General features: G+C 52.4%; 2 protein-coding genes and 1 long non-coding RNA gene across 5 annotated transcripts in view; 2 read left to right on the top strand and 1 right to left on the bottom strand.

The window, feature by feature from the left end:
• The first annotated feature begins 3873 nt into the window (after positions 1-3873).
• LOC139046127 (uncharacterized) lies at positions 3874-9319 on the top strand. Its single transcript, XR_011505703.1, has 3 exons — positions 3874-4310; positions 5525-5744; positions 7523-9319. It is a non-coding gene; the product is annotated as an uncharacterized lncRNA (long non-coding RNA).
• Positions 9320-11645: 2326 nt separating this feature from the next.
• The window catches only part of HNRNPAB (heterogeneous nuclear ribonucleoprotein A/B), a 12805-nt gene continuing 7385 nt past the window's right edge, over positions 11646-17065 (top strand). The window contains exons 1-6 of one of the 2 annotated variants that reach the window (XM_044777584.2): positions 11646-11869; positions 11956-12187; positions 12898-13066; positions 13803-13961; positions 14166-14297; positions 16710-16830. In XM_044777584.2, the coding sequence (XP_044633519.1) occupies positions 11979-12187; positions 12898-13066; positions 13803-13961; positions 14166-14297; positions 16710-16830 (790 nt within the window). In that variant the 5' untranslated portion in view covers positions 11646-11869; positions 11956-11978. The remainder of the gene's footprint in view (positions 11870-11955; positions 12188-12897; positions 13067-13802; positions 13962-14165; positions 14298-16709; positions 16831-17065) is intronic. The other variant, XM_044777583.2, reaches the window with a different exon arrangement.
• The window catches only part of PHYKPL (5-phosphohydroxy-L-lysine phospho-lyase), a 26196-nt gene continuing 24588 nt past the window's right edge, over positions 15458-17065 (bottom strand). For both annotated transcript variants that reach the window (XM_044777580.2, XM_070516963.1), the window contains one exon: positions 15458-15753. In XM_044777580.2, coding sequence (XP_044633515.2) covers positions 15719-15753 — 35 coding nt within the window. In that variant the 3' untranslated portion in view covers positions 15458-15718. The remainder of the gene's footprint in view (positions 15754-17065) is intronic.

The following is a 17065-nucleotide window of genomic DNA, read 5'->3' as shown; positions in this document are numbered from 1 at the left end:
CTCACCTTAATGAAGTGCTTCTGGAAGAAGAAGTTTGAGCTGTTTTTATAAATGTTTATCTTATTCTGTTTTTGTCAAGAATGTTTACTAAAAGTATGTGTTGAAATTTTTCAAATGCCCTGTTAGTATATATTGATAACACTGGTTTTTTCTCATTTTATTTATTAATATGGTGCATAGTATTAAGAGGGTTCCTGACATTAAACCATCCTTGCCTTTCTGGAATAAGCTTTACTTGATTATGATCTAAAATTATTATGAATGTGCTGTCGGATGGTACTTGCTTGTACTTAATAGCATTCTTGCATCAATATTCGTAATTCAGCTTGGTCTGTGGTTTTCTTGTACTGGGTGTGTCAAGCCTGGTGCCTGAGATGACCTCCAAACAGAGGTGTGGAGGAAGCCATGGGACCTGTGCGTCTGGAGCTCACAGGAAAGGGCTGGACTGGAGCGAGAGATTTGTGAGTTGTTTGCGAGGAGGCGGTATTTTGTGCCGAGAGACTGGATGAGATCACTCAGGGACTGAGCGGATAGAGATGAAGAGAGCACCAAGGACTAGCCTTGGGGTTCTTCAATGTGTTTGAGATTCATCCTTTGAAGAGGAACCAGCAATAGAGGTGGAAAGTTATTTGGCAATAAAGAGGAATGCGGTACTGGTACATGTTATAATATGGGTAAACCTTGAAGGCGTTATGCTGAGTGAAAGAAGCCAGACACAAAATGTCACATACTGTATGATCCCATTTATAGGAAATGTCCAGAATAGGCAAATCTTTAGGGACAGAAAGTGGATTAGTGGTTGCAGGGGCTGGGGGAGGGTGGGGATGGGAGCGACTGCTAATGGGTCAGGGGTTTCTTTTTCGGTGATGCCAATGTCCTACACATACGTTGTGGTGCCTGTTGCCCAACTCTCTGAACATGTTAAAGCCATTGAATTGTGCACTTTAAGGGGGTGGATTTTATGGTATGTCAGTGATATCTCAATAAAAATGTAGGGAAAAAAGAAACTGAGAAGTGGCCAGAATGTAGAAGGAAAGGCCTTCTACATCAGCATGAGGAAGCTGATCCCATCCCAGGTCAGGGCTCAGAGCCCCATGAGTGGGAGGCTGGTTCTCACCTTTTTTGGCAAAATGGAGGAACGTTAATTGGGGACAAGAGTACTTGCTGGCAACAAGTTCAATTCTAGGACATCATTCTTCGTTGCTGGAAATCCTTCTGACCTGGCAGCTGAAGGGAGGGTCAAGGTTAGAAAGAGCTCTTCCCCAGGAGGAGAGGAGTTACTGGCAGGACATGTCAAAGGAGAATGGGTGGGCCAGGTGCCAGAGCCTAGACTAGCCCAGCATCAATCACTGATCAGGCAGACCTTGGCCAGGGAGAGAGGACAACTGGAGCTGGTTCTGGAAAGGCAGAAGCTAGTGGAAGTACTGGGCAGATGAGCAGGGGTGTGCCTGGGAGGAGGCTCTGCTGAGACAGGGAGCAGGCAGGATTAAGATGTCAAGTGTCAGAACTGATGAAATTCTTTCATGGGGGTTGAGTGGGAAGGAAAGAATGCTCCTGAAAATCTGGCCCATGCCTCTCTAGGCCAGTTGGAAGTATTCTGGGGGACTCCTGCATGTGTAAAGAGCTAGGCCAGGCCCCAGCCTGGAATTGGTCCTCACCTGGAGGGACTGGAGCTGTGTGCATGCCCTGGTCACCCACTGGGAATGCAGAAGTGCTGCGGTCAGACCCAGGGAGGGGTAGAGCTGTGAGCAGAAGGCATGGTGGGGCGGCAGGGGTGTCAGCTTGGAAGAAACAGGATTCCGAGAGGAAGTGGAGAGGCCATTCCAGGTAGATGGAGGTTTGTGCTGCCAAAGTGATCTAAGGTGGAGGCTGCTGAGGATGCTGGGAGAAGATGGTGTGCATCACCTGGACCAGATACTGAGTCAGGGGAGGGGGCTGGGTGGGCAGGTGTTGCAGCTGGAGGTTGAAGACTGGAAACTGGAATGAGACTGGGAGACTAGAAACAAGTGAATGACTCTCTTTACACCCATTTGAGTGCTGGCCCAACTCTCAAAGGAAGAAAATTGAGGCTCAAAACAGGGAAATGACTTGCTCTAAATCCCAGAGTGGAGACTTGGAGGAGCTGGGGTTTGAGCTGGGCCTCCTGATTCCAAAGCCAGATCTGGAGCTCCTGTGCTGGAGCTTAGAGAGCAGGTGAATGGTCTAGACAGGGCTGGGCAAACTCTTCCTATACGGGATTGGATAGTAAATATTTTCCGCTGTGTGGTCCAAGAGGCAAATTTGAGGGTACTATGAAGGTAAGTACGTAATATAAGAAGAGATAAAACACGGTTCCTTCCTTTTTTTTTTTATGAGGAAGATTGTCCCTGAGCTAACATGTGTGCCCATCTTCCTATTTTGTATGTGGGACGCTGCCACAGCATGGCTTGATGAGCGATGTGTAGGTCCACGCCCGGGATCGGAACCTGTGAGACTGTGGCTGCTGAAGTGGAGTGTGCGAACTTAACCACTACGCCACCTGGCAGACCCCTAGTTCCATACATTTTTATTGACAGAATTAAAAACTTTGCTTATGGACACTAACTTTGAATTTCATAGAATTTATGTGTCAGGAAATAACTATTTTTTTCAACCATTTAAAAATACTGTATAAAAACCATTCTTTGTTTGAGAGTCACAGAAAATCAGGCAGCAGGCCAGATTTGGGTTGTGGGCTGTAGTCAGCGAGCCCCTGATCTCGATCTGTGCTGTCCAGTGCAGTGGCCACTGGCCACATGTGGCTACTGAGCCCTTGGAAAGTATTTAGTGAAAAGAGATGCGCCCTAAGTGTAAAATACACACTGAATTTCAAAGACAGTGCAAAAAAACAAGTAAAATATCTCAATAATTTTTTATTGCGATTGCACATTGAAATGATCATATTTGGATAGATTAATCTAAGTAAAATATATTATTAAAATTGATTTTACCTGTTTCATTTTGTCTTTTTTACTAATTGTCTGATAGTCTTTTAATGTGGCTATTAGAAAATGTTAAATTATATGTGTGTTTGCATTGTGGCTTGCATCATATTTCTGCTGTCCACTGATGCTTGAGGAGTGAGGCCAGGGCCTCAGGGTGACCTGACCCCTCCCTTTGTGTTGAGGGAGGTGGGAGGAGGTGCGGCCAGCGTTCGGGAGTGGAGTGTGGGCCCTGTGGGGACAGTGGATTTCACCAAGGAGAGGTGGAAGGGCAAGTGACGGGGGGATGTAGACCAAGAAGACTTCCACAGCACTGGGTTTGGGGGGTGGCTTCAGGGAGTGGCAGGGCTAAGCTGTTTTGAGGGTGGCTATGAAAGGCTGTGGGGCCAGGCAGGCGGCAAGAAGCAAGAAGTTGCCGAGCCGTCGGCCAGGTGAGCGGGTGGGATGAGGACCCCACCCCGAGGAGCTTCCATCTCTCGACCCCTGGATCAGGAGACAGTGTGAACTTGTCTTCCGTTGTGAGCCCAGCACGTGCCCCCTACTTGGAGCAGTGGTTGGGCCACTTCACTAGCAGACTGTGGAAAGAGAATGTGAAGATGTGGCATTCACCCCAGAAGCCCTTCCTTCTCACAGCAGGAGAAGCTTCTGCGCCGTTTCCCGCTGCTGACTGGAGACTGTTCCTCTCTCCTCAGCTGCCACCCCCGCTGCCCAGGCTGGAGAGTCCTGCTGCCCTGGCCTTGGCTGGGCACAGATGTGGCTCCTTGTGCTACTGTTCCTGCCCAGGAGCCGACTCTGCCTTCTCCTGGGCGTGGAGGGACGTGGGAGGTGCCATGGGGATGGGACCGCCCGTGGCTTCCTGTTTCTCCGTGTAGGGAAAGGCGGGGTTTCTGTGTCCCTGTCTGTGGTCTTCCATACTCAGCACTGGGGTCAGGGCTGAGACCTCAGCATGCCTCTTGTCTCTTGTCCCCCAGTGCCCATACCTCAGAGGAGCACTCGGGGGCCAAGGGGACACTGTACAGAGAGGCCTGCGCTCCAGGCTTGGGGCCGCTGGACATGTTACTCTGGGCTTGAGACTGAATGTTTGTGTCCCCCCAAATTCATATGTTGAAACCCTGATCCCTAATGTGATGATATCAGGAGGCAGGACCTTTGAGAGGTGACTTGGTCATGAGGGTGGAGCCCCCATGAACGGGCTTAGTGCCCCTATAATGAGGCCCCAGAGAGCTCTCTTGCCCCTTCTGCCACGTGAGGACACAGAGAGAAGACAGCTGCCCGTGAACCAGGAAGCAGGCTCTCACCAGACGCCGAATCTGCCGATGCCTTGATCTTGGACTTCCAGCCTCCAGAGCGGTGAGAAATAAACTTCTGTTGCGTAGAAGCCCCAGCCTCTGGTGTTCTGTTACAGCAGCTCGAATGGACTGAGACATCCCCCTTCTCTGACGCTTGCTTTTCTTCTCTGTTAATGAGAGGTTTGGACTTGATCTTTGAAATGGATCATCTGTTGATCCTTTTCTAGCCATCGGGGACTAACCTATTAGAAGAAATGGACAAAACAGACGGTGCCACTAGAGGCAGGCATAGCCAGGAAATGAGGGGGTTGTCACCTGTGGTGGGATGGTTTTCTCCTCGAGAGAGGCAGACAGTGTTTGTCCACTGCCTTCCTTGCCAGGCTCGGCATTCAAGGCACTCCGGTGGGTGGTTCTGGTCCAACTTTCCAGCCTTATGCCCATCCTGCCCTTATGCGTGGAGTCAGGGTTGTAACTGCACACAAACACACAGAAAGTTCTGCCCCTCACCCTCCTTAACGTCTCTCATTGCCCCGTCCTCTCATGGACTATTGCCATCACAGTACTCACTGACTTCCTGTTTCCTGTGGATAAATGGAACCCTTTGTCATGGCACCCTGCCCAACAGCACAGTCTCAACTCCTCTCTGTCACGTGGGGTCACTCACAGTTCTCTAAACAGCCTGTGCTTTCTCAAGTGCTGAGCCTTTGCTCAGCCAGTCTCCTCCGCCTGTACCCCCTTCTCCCCATCTCTGCCTGGAGAACCCCCATTCAGTCTTCACGGTGCAGCCCTGGCGTCTGCTCCTGTGGGAAGGCTTGTCCTTCCCATCCATCTCCCCAGCTTGGTTTGGTGTCCCTCCTGAGTGTCCTTGTCCTTCTGTGCTTCCCTGATATAGCATTCATCTCACCACATGGCAAGTAGACTCAGCTCCCAGGGCAGGGGTGGCCTCTGACAGTGGAGGCCAGCGGGTTACCCAGGACAGGTGTTTGGTGACATTCTCCAAAAGGCTGACTGACTGACTGAACGACAGCTTTCCTCTAGTGTGTCCCTTCACTGTCATTAACACAAAAGCCTATTGTGAAGACCGGGCACCTACTCTGTCCCTGCCTTCCTTATGCAAGCAGCTCAGCTCATTTCTCAGTGTCCCTTGCTGTAAGGTGAGGCCACATGACAGAGTTCTAACCAATGGAATGTGAGTGGAGGTGATGTGTGCCCCTTGCAGGCCTGGACCATTAAGACTCTCACACTAGTTCCTCTCTGCTCATTTCATTCTGCCAGCTGCATGCAGATGACAAGGCCCAAGGGGATGGCAGAGCCACAAGATGGAAAGGGCCTGGGTTCTTAAATGTCCGTGTGGAGGAGAGATGCTTCTCTGGCCTGACCACCCAGCCAGGACTGGTACTCTGTAAGAAGCCGTCTTCTGTGGTGTTTAGATCGAGTGGGTGCTACAATGGAGCCCGCCCTGACTGCTATTCCTGTAATGCAAACCCGAGTGCAGGTGACAGAGGAATAAAGGAGCATTCGGGTTTAGATGGTGGGTCGGATGGGGGAGGTGAGGGGGTGTGCATCAGGGCTGACTCGCCCATGTTCCTGGCCTACACAGGTGGCTCGCTGGTGGAGGCATTCTCTGTGGCCAAGAACACTGGCCGAGGGGCTGGCCTCAGGGAATGCCATGTGTTCAGTTTTGGACATGCTGAGATTGAGGTGACTTGCCGACAATTTAGGAGAGATGTTGAGGGTTTAGAGTTCAGAAAACAGTTCTGTCCTGGAGGGTTGTAGGCGTGTTGATGGCATTCGAAGCTGAGATATGAATAAATGAGTGAACAGGTGAATTGTTGCATGATCAGAAACCGAGGCTCAAAGAGAGAGTCCTGTGGGCCCACACTGACTTTAGTGGCAGTGCTACCATAGACGTAAAGAACCTCCAAGGCTGGCCTTCTGAGGAGGTGCTGCTGCCTCTCAGAGGGCAGACAGGCCTTCCCCAGTTTTGTGGGCTTTTCCTCAGCCTGGTCAGGGCAGTGGGTCCTAAGTCTGGCCCTAGCCTGAGACTGGGTGCTTGGAGTGTTTGATAAAAGTGAGCATCCAGCCCCAGGGGCCTGGGAATCTGAAGTTTTAAAAGCTACATGGGGGATTGTGACATGAAGCCAGGCTGGGCCCCCTGCCTGCTGTGTCCACTGTATGCAGCCTGCGAGCTCCGAGGAGACGGGGAGGACTGGGTCTGTATGTGGATCACATATTCCATTGAGGTCTCATTCCAGGTAAGTGTCCCAGACATTTCCGATTGGCCTCTGGTGGGCAGAGCTGCCTCTGAGTCTCAAGCTAGGCACAGGGTAGCTGTCGCAAGAATGTGACCATGCGGGGACCGTTGGCTGGCAGAGTTTCTCCAGATCTTCCCAGTCTGCTCTGAGGATCCCACCTGAGACACATGAGGGGACCCCAGCAGCTGAAGTAGTCTTCCCTTGGATGCTTCTATCGTCTTCGTCATCAGCAGTCCTAGCAGCTCCCACGTGGACCGGCTGCCTGCCGGGCACTGAGCTACGCATGCAGCAGACATTCTCTCTGCTCCTTGCAGGAGTGCTGAGAGGCAGGGCTTGTCATCCGTTTTAAAGGTGAAGAAGCTGAGCTGCACAGAGGCCTAGTCACAGACTGACATCTCAGATGCTTTCCATCAATGAAAATGAATGTAGGAGGTCCGGGAGTACCACATTAGCACCTAGTGGGAGTTTGGGAGCTGGGGCGAGCTGGACAGCACCTGCCCCCCCTGCCGGGGGGCACACGACTCAGCTCCTGCTGAGTATGGACACGTGGGACTCTGGCCCAGTGTGACTTCATCTAACAATTTTCCGAAAGTAACTGGAAATACAACATTTTTTAGAAATATCATACTTCGTAAATGTTGGTAGATAAATTTTTTTTTTTTTTGAGGAAGATTAGCCCTGAGCTAACTGCCACCAATCCTCCTCTTTTTGCTGAGGAAGACTGGCCCTCAGCTAACATCTGTGCCCATCTTCCTCTACTTTATATGTGGGACGCCTACCACAGCATGGCATGCCAAGCAGTGCCATGTCTGCACCTGGGATCTGAACCGGCGAACCCCAGGCCGCCAAAGTGGAACGTGCATGCTTAACCGCTGTGCCACCGGGCCCGCCCCAGTAAATAATTTTTAAAGATATTAAAAAGCTGTGTAGGGCAAGTAAGCACATCTGAGAGTCAGATTCAGCCCACAAGGAATCAATTTGTAACCCCTGATTAAGAGATCTTTTATTCATTCTGCAGGTATTGGTGTGCCCACTGGAGGTGTCGGAGTGAAGGAGACAGACTGGGTGCAGGATCTCATCGAGTTCACGGCCAAAGTCAATTATTGCGTGGTCTGTGCTCTGAGAGGGGCCCTTCTTTGGGGCGTGACAGAGCACTTCCTGGAGGAAGCAGAGGTCTGATGGATGTTTTATTAGTCACCTAGAGCTGCCTTAACAGACACCAGCAGCTGGGTGGCACACAACAACACAAGTTTATTCTCTCACAGTTCCTGAGTCTAGAAGTCCCAAATCCAGGCATTGGCCGGGCCGTGCTCCTTCTGCAGGCTCTGGGGAGAGTCTGTTCCACGCCTCTCTCCTAGTTTCTGGTGTTGCTGGCAGTCCTTGGTATTCCCTGGTGCTAAGGACCAAATGTTTGTGTCCCCCCCAAATTCGTATGTTGAAACCCTAATCCCCAATATGATGGTGTTTGGAAATGGGGCCTTTGAGAGGCAATTTGGTTTAGCTGAGGTCATGAGGGTGAGGCCCTCATGAAGGTATTAGTGAGCTTAGAGACAAGACAGAGCTTGCATCTCTCTTCACTCTCTGCCATGTGAGGATGCAATGACGAGATGGCCATCTGCAAACTAGCAGGTGGGTCCTCACTAGACACCAGATCTGCCAGCACCTTATCTTGGACTTCCCAGCCTCCAGAACTGTGAGAAAGAAATGTTTGTTGTTTAAGCCCCCCTGTCTATGGTATTTTGTTATGGCAGTCTTAACTGACTATAAGACACTGGGTTTGTAGACTCATCACGCCAGTCTCTGCCTCTATGATCACACGGCATTTCCCTCATGTCGCTCTGTCTCTGTGTGTCTTCTCTTCTCATAGGGCAGCAGTCAGATTAGATTGTGGGCCCACCCTACTCCAGTCTGATCTCATCTTGACTTGATTACGTCTGCAAAGACCCTATTTCCAGATAAGGTCACATGCACAGGTAGCAAGGGTTCGAAGCTGAACAGATCTTTTTGGGGGATACTATTCAACCCACAATAGATATGTGGAGTAAGCAGGGGAAATTTGAGGAAGAGTATTCCAGGCAGAGGGAACAGCAGATGCAAAGGCACCTCCAGAGGCAGACGGGTGCAGGTGAGTTCCAGGAAATAAAAGAAATTCATCCCAGCTAGAGCGGAGAGTGGGTATAAGATGTGGCTGAGGTGGCCCATGCCGGGCTTCCCACGAGCTGTGTGGAATGGGCAGTCTTGGCTAGTCTGCAATTCGAGATAAATGCCCAGATCTCAGCAGCTTCACACAGTACAGCTTTATTTCTTGCTCGTGTCAAGTCCGGTATATGTGGCCACATATGTAGCTCTGTCATGCAGAACACATGGTCTCCAGGGGAAGACGTGTCTGGGGGAAGCCCCCAGTATCAACCACCCAGGCCTGGAAGTGACCCTTCCACTCACAGGCCACACACAAGGGAGGTTGGCAGGGGGCACGATTTCTGTGAGCCCCAACTCTCTCTCTTACCCTATTCAGGGTTAGGACTTAATCCTCAGGGCACTGGGAAGCCAGCCAGGGTTTTCATGCACAATGTGGAGTGTGACAAGATCTGACTTATGTTTTAGAAAGTTTCCTACAGCTGGAGGCAGAGTCAGCCCTGAAGCCAGAGAGCCCGAGCCCATGGGGCTGTGGTGGGGGGAGTGGCCTGAGTGGAAATTGGTCATAGCAGTCACAACATTTTTGCAGGTAACTCCTGCAACTTCCACCTTGCAGGCTCAGCCCCAAAGAAAGGAGATGTGAGAAAGATTAGTGTAATTTAAAAAACTTTCAAAACGCATTTTGTGTCTGTCCTCTCTATTCTAGATTGGCAATTGTATTTATTCTTACACGTAGATTGCTTGACAGCATGAATCTCCAAAGCCAGGGGACTGTGCTCTGTGGGCCGCTTAAGGGATTTTCAGGCATGACTGCGCTCCTTGCTGATTGGAGAACCTCACTGTCATGGAAGATGCCCTCTACTCAGGGTCTGTAACTGGGACTCAATAACAGGAGCGAGATCCGTGTGTCAGAGGGACTTCTTGCTGCTTCCAGCCAGCCCGGTGCCCTGCCTCTGTCGGAAACGCCCTTGGAGGCAGTATGAAAGCATTCTGTGCTGAGATGGACCCCCACTTGTCTGCAGTTCTTTACAGAAATATTAAGAAATATTTTCTAAGCCATTGCTTCATTTGAGCCTCAGAATAATTTAATCTGATACGAGATCTAATTTAGAACAAGAAACTCGGGGTCCGAGACAGCCCTTGTCCTACAGTAGCCGGGAGCCCCGGAAACAATTCCCAATGTGGAGTTGAAAGTGCTGGCTTTGAGGCTGTGATTTTAGCTGTGTGACTTCAACGCTTTCGTGTATCAACTATAGATAATTGCACAAAGCTATTTTGAAGCTCCAATGAAGCAATGTTGGTGAAAGCAATTTGCGAACTGTGAAGCACTGAACAAATGTTGTGTTGTTACTCTTGGACTTGACATGTCACTGAAAGCATTGCTCAGGTTCTGCTAAAGGAATCCGTGTGGACAAGAGCAGGGGATTGATTTATGCCCTCAGTAGTTATGTCCTGTGGCTGCATTTAGACTATTTGACTTTGAACTTAGTTGCCTGAATTATCTTGTTTGGGCAGCTGTGCTCATCTGCTCATCTTCTCCTGTGAACCACATCCCTGGCCCTCATTTCTGTGGGTGGGCGAGGGCTGGAGTGGAGGTGGGGTGGGGAGTTTGTCAGGGACTTCCCTACAAGCCTTATGGCCAGATTTCAGTGACATGACCAAGGGTTTATGGAGATGTGAGAATTCCAGTCATGGCATCTAGCCTAAAAGTGAAGTGGTCAGGTGGGCCTCAGGGTGAACCAGAGGGCATTTGCTCCTCTGGGGGTGGGTGTCCCAGCTCTAGTTGATTGATACCTTGAGGGAAATGCAGGCTGTGTGGCCAAATCTTCAGATTTTCTTAAATCGATCATTTTTTCCAAATGTGAAATTGTCACATTTTCATTCTCAGGGCAACTCCACTGGCAGGCTAGATTAGGGAGAGAGCCTCTACATTCATTTTCTCATTTATAAATTGGAGATGGTACTGCCTTCCATAGGGTCATTAGGAGACCCGATGAGAAAACAGAACCCCTAGGCCACCACACCCGGCGAGAAGTGTCAGCTACTTGTATTCTGTTGCTATTTGGTAATTCTCAGGCTTCAGAGGTTGTAATCCTGGTCTATTTGGGGCCCATCATCCACATGATTAAAAAGAATCACGGGATTACGCAGGCCTTTCAAGCTTGGGGCTCAAGGAGATGATATTAAGGGGTTTTGTATATTAGAAAAAGAGAACTATCCCCCACCTCCACCAAAACCTCATGATTTCACTAAAGTGGTATACTTTTAAAAATAAATTTCAGCAAAAATAAATGAATTAACTTAAATGAAAATTTTAAGAAATCAAAAGTATAAATGCGACGCTAATTGTCAAGGTGGTGGCAGGCGACCTAAGATTGGGGAACATCATGGTCCCACCGCTTCTCCCGCCATATCCTGCCCGAGCACGGTCGGCACCAGACACCCAGCGGACTCCGCGCCCTCCCTGCTTCTAGCCGCCGGGGGAGGCGGCTGAAAGGGCGGGAGCGCAGGGCTTGGAGGGCACCAGGGTCAAGGGCAAGGGCGGGTTGCGTCCCAATCCCTCTGACCCCTACCGAGGGACTTGGGGGACCCGACGCGCCCAATCTCGGGAGCCCGGGTTCTGCCACTTCCAGCCGGGCGGCCTGGGTTTGCGAGACTTCCTCGATCCCAGTTTCCTCCTTTGGGAAATGGAGCGTCCGAAGCTGCCATCTCCGGGATGTGGTGCACAGAGAGGAAAGACCGCGGCCTCAGAGGGCGGAGAGGCCATCTCCCACCCCGGCGCCTCCGCGCTCGGCTGCCATGAGCCGGGACTAGGCCGTCCTCCCGCCGGCCCGGGCAACCCTATGCCTAGCGCGGGTTCTAAAATGAGGACAAAGCCCGCCCGGACCTAGCGTGCGCGCGCCGCCGTGGCCAATGGGGCGCCGGTATAGGGCTGAGTGACGGGCGGGCGCAGCCAATGAGCATGCGTCTTGTTGCGATGTGGCCCCGGCCCCCGGCATTATAAAGAGCGCCACGAGTCGGCATTGTCAGGCGGCGGCGGCGCGCGGGCCCGAGGGAGTGTGTGTCGGTGGTTTGCGGGCGGCGGCGGCCTAGGAGAAGGCGTGAGGTCGCGGCGGCTCCGTCGGCGGACGGAGGCGAGGCCCGGCAGCGCAAGCGTGAGCGCGGCCAAGCCCGCGGCACTTCCCGGCGGGTGGGGACGAGCGGGCCCCGCGGCGTCATCGGCGGCGAGGTGAGCGGCCGGCCCGCGGGCGGCGGGCGGGCGGCCGGGCGGGCGGGAGCGGCGCCGGCCTGACGCGCTGTGGCCGCTCGTTGCAGGAGCCGCCGCGCCCCGGCCTAGCATGTCGGAAGCGGGTGAGGAGCAGCCCATGGAGACGACGGGCGCCACCGAGAACGGACACGAGGCCGCCCCCGAGGGCGAGTCTCCGGCCGGGGCCGGCGGCGGGGCCGCGGCGGGCACTGGAGGCGGGAGCGCGGCGCCCCCGGCCGGCAACCAGAACGGCGCGGAGGGCGACCAGATCAACGCCAGCAAGAACGAGGAGGACGCGGGGTAGGTGCGGCCGCGGCGCCGCCTTTGTTCCGGGGCGGCCTTTTGTTGGCGCCACGCGGCGGGGGGAGGGGCGGCGGGCCCGCTCGCGGCCGAGCCCGGCCCGCGCCCCCCGCCCGCGCCCGACTTTGCGGGAGTTTGTCGGCGGACTTCGGCGCCGCCCCGGGGCGCTCGCGCGGGCGGGCGGCCCGGAAGCCCGGAGCGCTCGGACCCGGGGCCGCGCGGGGCCCGGGCCGCCCGGGCTGCGTAGGCGGAGTTGGCGCGCGCCCCGGCCGCGGCCTCGCTCCTCCGCCTCCCGCCGGGGGTGGAGCCTCGTTCGCAGCGCGGCCTCGGCCCCCGGAAGCCGCGAGTTCCTTGAGAGCGGGCTCCCGGAGGTGGGGAGGCCGGCTGGCGGGGCCGGTGGAAGCGAGGTGGTTAGAGAGACGGCTTGCGGTTGTGAGCGCTTAGGGCCGCACCCCTGGCCGGTTGTCGTCCTCTCCCTCGCTCATCTGGGGGTGCACAGGCTCCTGAAGCTTGGTTAGGGTCAAGGTCGAGTTCGGGAGGGTAATGGAGATTTGCTAACGTTCTCGGAAGATAGAACTATTATGGACTCTTGTTCCGGGTGGTGGCTTTATTTATAGTCCTTGGGTGAGCGCTTTGATAGGGCTAGTCCCTTGAAAATCACAGCTTTCTTGTAAGACTTGCTTGCCGTGTGTGTCACCCTACCATTTCAGAAAAATGTTCGTTGGTGGCTTGAGCTGGGATACCAGCAAAAAGGACCTAAAGGATTATTTTACCAAATTCGGAGAGGTCGTTGACTGTACAATAAAAATGGATCCCAACACTGGCCGGTCAAGAGGGTTTGGGTTTATCCTCTTCAAAGATGCAACTAGTGTGGAGAAGGTAATCTGGGCACTGTACATCGGCAGTCTCAGCCTGTCTTAAGAGCACTGCATTCCTAGACCGTGATTAGGTTCTGTTCTGCAGGGGTTGAGTGCTTTGGGGAAAGCGGAGAGATTAGGAACTTGTGTTCTGTTTTTAAAGGGATTAAAAATACAGAGTAAGGGGGGGAGTGAGCGTGGGTTGGAGTGGTCCAGGAAGATGACAGTGGATGTTTACCATCTTTTTCTGTCTATCCTGGACAATTGGTAAAGCAAATGCTTTATTGTGAGGACTCGAAAATAACCCAAGGTTGTTACAAGATAGGCATTATTTTAGCCCCATTTTACAGAAAACAAACTAAGGCTCAGCGAAGTTTTAATATGAGAGATCACACAATCTTAGTAAAGGTGGAGCGAGATTCCAACCCTAGCAGCCCAGCTCCAGCCTGTGCTCTCGCTCACTACTGCCTTACTTCTGGAGGAGATGGGCCTTAAACTGGGACTGACTGGGCAGGAAGAGGGGCACCCAGCATGGGCAAAGTCTAGGGGGTTGAGGAGTGATTTATAGGTGTCTGGGTAAATCACCTGTACTTGAAGTTTGGAGAGGACTGGGTTGGGAAATCAGGTTGGGGGTAGAGTTGGAGGGGTTTGAAATGCATTTTGTGTACCTGTGTTGGAGTTTTGTGGCTCAGAGAGAAGGGCCTTGTCTAGTGTCATGCTGAGTTCGAACTTGATTGTCTCATGTCTGAACTGAACAGGTCCTAGACCAGAAGGAGCACAGGCTGGATGGCCGTGTCATTGATCCCAAAAAGGCCATGGCCATGAAGAAGGACCCAGTAAAGAAAATTTTTGTGGGGGGTCTGAATCCAGAAGCCACTGAGGAGAAGATCAGAGAGTACTTCGGCGAGTTTGGGGAGGTGAGTGTGTGGCCCTGGGAGTTGCCTAGTTGCCCTGAGGTTGTCTTCTTCCTTGTCCTTGGCGGCCTTGGCTGGAGGGAGCGTTCCTTGACAAGGCTTCTTTCTCGTTCATTCTCTTGCCTCCGTGGGCCTTTCTCCTGTGAGTTCCCTGTGGGCCCTTGGGGGGGGGGAGGCACTAGTCCTGAGCTTTCCTTGTGTTTACAGATTGAAGCCATTGAGCTTCCAATGGATCCAAAGTCGAACAAAAGACGAGGCTTTGTTTTCATCACTTTTAAAGAAGAGGAACCTGTGAAGAAGGTTCTGGAGAAAAAGTTTCACACCATCAGTGGAAGTAAGGTAAGGTGTCCCCAGCTGTGTGCTTGGCCTGCCACTGGAGAGCTGGCCCCTGCAGGTGTGCATTAGGGGTCCAGCTACCTCCAAGAGCTTTCCAGGGTTATCTGCCCTTACCGTTTGCCTGCCATGTCTGCTGCCCTGATAGGGGCAGGCACATGGTTTTGTCCTTTAAGGAGCTCCTCAGCTGATAGGCCTGGCAGTAAACACAGGAAGTGAGGGAAGCAGGGGAGGAAGGGTGGCTTCTGTGGGACAGGCAGAACCTGCTGAGTTGAGTAGCCCCTTGGACTCCTGCTTTAAAGCTGTAAGTCAAGGGTTCTAGACCTGGAGTCCCAGGTGTATAAGGCCCCAGAAGATTCTAGAACTTCTGCCATTCACTGATTTCTCTTGTGGTGAAGTCTTTTCCTGCTGTGGACACTGCTGCAGAACTTTTCTCCTACCAAATCGGAGTTTGCATCCGTCCCCTTTGTGGTTTGGTCAGCCCCCATCCCAGGCAAAGATCCTTTCCAAAGAGCTCCCTGGGTCCTGACCAGCTTATATCCAGGGCCAGTTTTGCCTTTAAATGAGCAGAGTCCTCTGCATTGAGAATTGCAGTTCATCCCCCTGAACTCTGGTCAGGAGAGAGGGTAGTTCATGCTTTGAGTATTCTCCAGGTGGCCAGGAGGCGGTTGGGAGTTGAGGGTGTGGCTCACTGTTGCAGGGTGTGGCAGGCTCTGTCTGAGCAGGAGTGGCAGCCAGATAAGGTGGGACAGGTAGGGTGGGGCTCCTGGAAGCCTCAGTCCTGGCTGGGAATTTGGAAAGATTGGATTCTGAATTGGGCCCTTAATTTTACGTAAAGTGAGATTGGAGCTGTGAGGCAGTTTGGTAAGACATTATCCCATCAATTGTTAAGCCAGTGACAGTGACACACAGGGAGGCCTTTTTCTCAGGAAGAGCCACAAGGGCAGCATTAGTCAAACTGCTGATAGTAGGTTTTGAAATAAGTGTATTTAGTTGTATTCAGCATTTTTAATTTGATAGGATAGAAAACAACAGATTGCATCACTGGGTGGGGGTAATTTGCCAATTTGTTGTAGGCAGATGCTTGTATGGGGACACCTTGGTAAGATGAACTTTTTTTTTTTTAACTGAATTTAATGGGGGAGGGGTTGTATGTGTCAGGGTACTTTGTCTAAAGAATACACTTAATGATTTATTTAAGCCAGAGCAGTGAAAGGTCCTTGACCCTACCCCCACCCACAGCGGGCACATTTTTGAGCAAAAAGGAAATTGACTCTTTGGGCCCTGAGGGGACACAGACATCTGGCCCACCCAACCACAGAGCAGTGTGGCTGGGGGAGGGATAGCAGTATGGCCTCTAGCAAGCCCTGCCTTGAGCCTCAGTGGCTTCCTTCCTCTGTAAGTTGGAGGAGGTCATGACCATCATCTCAGTAGTGTATTTGAGTGGGATGCTTCATTTTTTCTGTAAAAAGAAGAAAGAGAAATTCTTGTTAATTCTCTAAGGCCCATCATCTGGGAAGCCGCCTCTGACCCCTTTGCTAGTAGGACTAAGGAGGCACCAGGCCTAACGCCTGTAGTGTCTTGCTACCTTGGGCTGGCATTGGCCCAGCTGACCCTCTCCTCCCAGTTCTTAGACATCGGGCTGCCCCAGGACTGCCATCAGCTGACCTAGGGTTGTATTGATCATCCCCTGGATGTGTTCTCTGGGGAAAAGTTTGAGGCAAAAAGGCCCTAGTGTGAGTCTTGGTCTGTCTAGATTATAGATGTGGCTCTGAGAGCCTTTAGCCCAAATGTGGCTTCTCATCCCAGCATATTTTTGTCTTTTTGGTAAGATTTTTTATTTTTTTCCTTTTTTCTCCAAAAGTCCCCTCGCACATAGTTGTATATTCTTCGTTGTGGGTCCTTCTAGTTGTAGCATGTGAGACGCTGCCCCAGTGTGGTTTGATGAGCAGTGCCATGTCCGTGCCGAGGATTCGAACCAACGAAACACTGGGCCACCTGCAGCGGAGCGCGCAAACTCAACCACTCGGCCACAGGGCCAGCTCCCCAGCGTATTTTTTTTTTTTTTTTTTAAGATTTTATTTTTTTTCTTTTTCTCCCCAAAGCCCCCCAGTACATAGTTGTATATTCTTCGTTGTGGGTCCTTCTAGTTGTGGCATGTGGGATGCCGCCTCAGCGTGGTTTGATGAGCAGTGCCATGTCCGCGCCCAGGATTCGAACCAACGAAACACTGGGCCGCCTGCAGCGGAGCGCGCGAACTTAACCACTCGGCCACGAGGCCAGCCCCTCCCCAGCGTATTTTTTAATTGAGCAGACAGACCAGATCTGCCATCTGAATGTTTGTCAGTGAAGGTTTTTGTGCGCTCTGTGCCCACAGCTTGTCTTAGCAACCTGACCCACTGTCTTCTTGGCTTTCAGTGTGAAATCAAGGTGGCTCAGCCCAAAGAGGTCTATCAACAGCAGCAATATGGCTCTGGGGGTCGCGGGAACCGAAACCGAGGGAACCGAGGCAGCGGTGGTGGCGGTGGAAGTGGAGGAGGTGAGTGGAGCTGGGATGAAGATGGGTCCTGTTTCCCTGCCTGCATGGAGCTTCCGTTGCCTGTCTTGGGGCCTCTGGCCTCGGTGCTCATTGCAGCAGGGTGGGCAAGAGCAGGAATGGTGCTGCTGAGTCGAGGCTGTGCTGCTGCTTGAAGTGGAAGAGCCCGTTTCCTCCTGTGGCCGGGGGCCCCAGGGCAGAGGGGGCAGTGGCACTGCACTCTGAGGGAGGGGGGGCA

This window comes from Equus asinus, chromosome 9 (assembly GCF_041296235.1).
Source record: "Equus asinus isolate D_3611 breed Donkey chromosome 9, EquAss-T2T_v2, whole genome shotgun sequence".
NCBI lineage: Eukaryota > Metazoa > Chordata > Mammalia > Perissodactyla > Equidae > Equus > Equus asinus.
The sequence above is the reverse complement of the archived record's forward strand: the minus strand, read 5'-3'. Positions and strand labels throughout refer to the sequence as shown.